This window comes from Salvelinus sp. IW2-2015, unplaced genomic scaffold, assembly GCF_002910315.2.
Source record: "Salvelinus sp. IW2-2015 unplaced genomic scaffold, ASM291031v2 Un_scaffold1174, whole genome shotgun sequence".
NCBI classification, from domain to species: domain Eukaryota; kingdom Metazoa; phylum Chordata; class Actinopteri; order Salmoniformes; family Salmonidae; genus Salvelinus; species Salvelinus sp. IW2-2015.
The window spans coordinates 184989-189442 of record NW_019942766.1 but is presented as its reverse complement, the minus strand read 5'-3'; the positions used below and the strand labels follow the sequence as shown (position 1 = coordinate 189442).

Sequence of the window (4454 nt, the reverse complement as noted above, 5' to 3'; positions counted from 1 at the left end):
GACTCTCCACCTTCTCCCAGCCAGGGGCAGCACCCTCCCTCTCCAGGGGTGCTTGGACCAGTGGGTGGTGATTGGTTTGTGTCGAAGTTTAGTACTTCCTGCCTTCCGGGATGCGTCCAGTCTACCGTTCCACCCCGGCAGCGGACGTTCTCAGCCGCCTCGGACTGACAGGTTCCCCAGAGACTTAGAGCCTGCATCCGACCGATACCTGGGGACCAGGAGAGAGGAGAGCAAGGAGAAGAGGAGAGGAGGAGAGAGAGAGAGAGGAGAAGAGTAGGAGAGAGAGGAGAGAGAGGAGAGCAGAGAGAGAGAGGAGAGCAGAGGAGAGAGGAGAGGAGAGAGGAGAGAGGAGAGCAGAGGAGAGAGAGAGGAGAGCAGTTAGGCTGTGTCCCACTCCCAAATGACACCCTATTACCTAGAGCAGGGTTTCCCAAACTCAGTCCTGGGGCCCACTGGGTGCACATTAAGGGTTTTTGCCCCCATCACTACACAGTCGATTCAAATAACCAACTCATCATCATCATCATCATCAAGCTTTTAATTATTTAAATCAGCTGTGTAGTGCTAATAGTTTGCCTAATTTCAGTTTGTGACAAAACAAGCAAAGTATTATAGTGTAGAGAATCATTGTACCATCTACACCACTGAGAAATATATATTTTACATAATCAAAACCCATTGTATTTTCAGCTGGTGTACAAAACTAAATATATGCAAAAAAAACAAAACTTAACAACAGGAAGCATGTTTCAATGAGAATTACTATACCACATATTTATATGGAAATTGTCAGGTTACTCCCCCCCCCCAAAAAAAAGTACATATTGCAGCTTTAAATGCATACTTTAAAAATGTGAGGCTAAAAATGAAAAATCCTTAAAGTATGATAATAAAAAAAAGTGTTAAAAAAAAAAAATATCTAAATGTTACTGTCCCCACTACAACAACAAAAAATACATTTTATTTTGTCCTTTAACATTTAATTGAAATACTGTAGAATTCCATTCATTTCTATGGAGGACTGCTCCTACAAAGCCTGGCCAATACATAACATCATCAATCCAGGGGTTTATACACACACACACGTCATTGGTTGGTGCTCATGGGTCCGTTAACATGGAAATGATATCAAATTACATTTTACAGGCTCAAATGAGAACTGTAGCATCAAAAATAGAGAGTAGATATTTTGTCAGCTGGAATCTGATCAATTCTGCTTGTGAGTGATGGACGACAACACGATTAGTGCTCTTAGCCAGCGAGTGAGTGAAGGACAGGAGTGCGCATTCCACAGAAATACCCTCCTCCGTCCACAGAAATACCCTCCTCCGTCCACAGAAATACCCTCCTCCGTCCACAGAGAGGGAAACATTGGTTCAGTCTGTTCCAGAGCATTGTCCGAGAGGAGAAATTAACTGGGATAACTAGTAAATCCCCCCAAAAGTTTCAATCTATAGTAGTAACAGTACTGGGAGTAGCCAGCCACCTAGAAAAAGTAGACAGCCAAGCCTTCAAAACATTTTTCCGAACGATCAATATTTTGTGGCGGCCTCTGGCACATTCTAATGCCTTGATTCCATCCAAAATACACAGCGAAAACTATTGAATATTTTATCAAAATTGACGTCCCAGATTAGAAAGAGSTGGTATTGTGTGTAAACGGACTAGACTTTACAATTTAAAAATGACTGAAAATGTATGAATTCTGTCAATTTAAAACAAAAAAGGTAGGGGAGTGTATCAGAAAACCAGTCAGCATTCTGGTGTGACCATCATTTGCCTCATGCAGCGCGACACATCTCCATCACATAGAGTGATCAGCGGTGATTGGCCGTGTGAATCGGCCCCCTTCAATGCTTGAAAGTTGCCGGATATGGCGGGAACTGGAACATGCTGTCGTACACGTCGATCCAGAGCATCCAAACATGCTCTACGGGATTCTCTGCCTCTAACCCTATTACGGGGCTGAGTCACTGCGCTCTTTCATCCGTCCCTAGGAGGGGTGCGTCACTTGAGTGGGTTGAGTCACTGACGTGATCTTCCTGTCGGTTGCGCCCCCCTCGGGTTCGTCCGTGGGGGAGATCTTCGTGGCTATACTCGCCTTGCTCAGGTAGTAAAGTTGCTGTTTGAAGATATCCCTCTAGTGGGTTGGGGGCTGTGCTTTGGCAAAGTGGGTGGGGTTATATCCTGCCTGGGGGTAAAGTTGATTGATATGGTGAGTATGCAGGCCATGGAAGAACTGGGACATGTTCAGCTTCCAGGAATTGTGTACAGATCCTTGTGACATGGGGCCGTGCATTATCATGCTGAAACATGAGGTGATGGCGGCAGATGAATGACACMAAAATGGACCTCAGGATCTCATCACGGTATCTCTGTGCATTCAAATTGACATCGATAAAATGTAATTGTGTTCGTTGTTCGTAGCTTAGGCCTGCCCATACCATAACCCCACCGCCACCATGGGGCACTCTGTTCACAACGTTGACATCAGCAAACCGCTTGCCCACGCGACGCCATACACGTGGTTTGCGGTTGGTTGGACATACTGACAAATTCTCTAAAAACGACTTGAGGCGGCTTATGGTAGAGAAATGAACATTAAATTATCCGGCTACAGCTCTGGTGGACATTCCTGCAGTCAGAATGCCAATTGCACGCTCCCTCAAAACATCTGTGGCATTGTGATGTGGCCTTATTGTCCCCAGCGCAAGGTGCACCTACGTAATGATCATGCTGTTTAAATCAGCTTCTTGATATGCCACACCTGTCAGGTGGATGGATTATCTCCGTAAAGTAAAAATGCTCACTAATAGGGATGTGCACAACATTGGAGAGAAAAGCTTTTTGTGCGTATGGAACATTTCTGGGATATTTTATTTTTGCTCATGAAATATTGGACCAAGACTTTACATGTTGAGTTTTGATGGATTCTAGGTTCTGACTCCTAACCTTGGAATAGTGTTATTTATTATTATTTTATTTAACTAGGCAAGTTAAATTATCATGTATCCTATTGAAATATTGAGGGCCGTAGTCTGGTTTCCACACCAGAAGTTAATGGGTATGTGTGAGAGGAATGTATATGGTGGAGGCAATTAAGCTGGAATGTACTGAGTGAAGGAAAGATAATCACATGGTTGCAGGCACTGATAAGGGTGGAGAGATGTGGGTTAGTGAGGAATAGAGGTCCGGTCAGGTCACATTAAGGGAGAAGGAACAGTTTATTGCCCGCGTCACTTAATTTCTTGCCTAGCAATAAATATGTAATGTTTAGAGAGAAGGAGGATGTCATCCAAATTGAGGTATATATATATATATATATATATATATACATACAACCACTGGTGGAACTATGTCTGTCTGTGCACTGTATGACCCAATTGGTGAATAAAACTTGGTTTGAGCTTCACTAATCGTCTGAAATTTTATAAGGTTAATTTAGAACCTAACAGTTTATATTTGTGTTCAGTGTAGTTACTCCACAATACTAACCTAATTGACAGCGTAAAATGAGGGAAGCCTGTACAGAATACCAATATTCCCAAAAATTCATCCTGCTTGCAACAATGCACTAAAGCAATACTTGCAAAAAAATMTGGCAAAGCCATTAACTTTTTGTCCTGAAAACAAAGTGTTGTTGGATTTGCCCCAAACATACAACATATTATTGAGTCCAGTCTCCATATTTTCAAGCAGAGTGGTGGCTGCATCATGTTATGGGTATGCTTGTCATCGTTAAGGACCGGGGAATTTCAGCATTGAAGCGGAATAGAGCTAAGCACTGGCAAAATCCTAGAGGAAAACCTGGTTCAGTCTGCTTTCCAACAGACACTTGGAGATTAATTTACATTTCAGCAGGACAATAACCTAAAACACAAGGCAAAATCTACYCMGGAGTTGCTTACCAAGACGACAGTGAACATTCCAGAGGGGCCGAGTTACAGTTTTGACTTAAATCTATAGCAATACTTAAATGGTTGTCTAGCAATGATCAACAGCCAATTTGACAGAACTTGAAGAATTTAGAAAATAATAAATGGGCAAATGCTGCACAATCCAAATGTGGAGGCAAAAAGTATTCAGACCTCGGAGAGTATTCATACCTCGGAAAGTATTCAGACCTCGGAGAGTATTCAGACCTCGGAAAGTATTCAGACCTCGGAGAGTATTCAGACCTCGGAGAGTATTCAGACCTCGGAGAGTATTCAGACCTCGGAGAGTATTCAGACCTCGGAGAGTATTCAGAAACCTACGACATGAATTCGAGACCTCGGGAAGAGGTTAGTCTCGAGAAATCCATCCTCGTGACCGAAAGTAATTCGAAGAACCTCGGTCTGAATACTGTGTAGCCGCAGGAGTAATGTTAAGATAAATACCTCCCTGCCGAAGGAGGTAAGTATCTCAAATACTTTGTTGCCCTCCTGCCACAGTTTGCAAGTTGATGTCAATCT

At 43.0% G+C, this 4454-nt stretch overlaps 1 protein-coding gene across 1 annotated transcript in view; it reads right to left on the bottom strand.

The window, feature by feature from the left end:
* Positions 1-4454, bottom strand: part of LOC112069981 (protein salvador homolog 1) — an 18470-nt gene that overhangs the window by 7538 nt on the left and 6478 nt on the right. The window contains exon 3 of the mRNA XM_070438788.1: positions 126-208. Coding sequence (XP_070294889.1) covers positions 126-208 — 83 coding nt within the window. The remainder of the gene's footprint in view (positions 1-125; positions 209-4454) is intronic.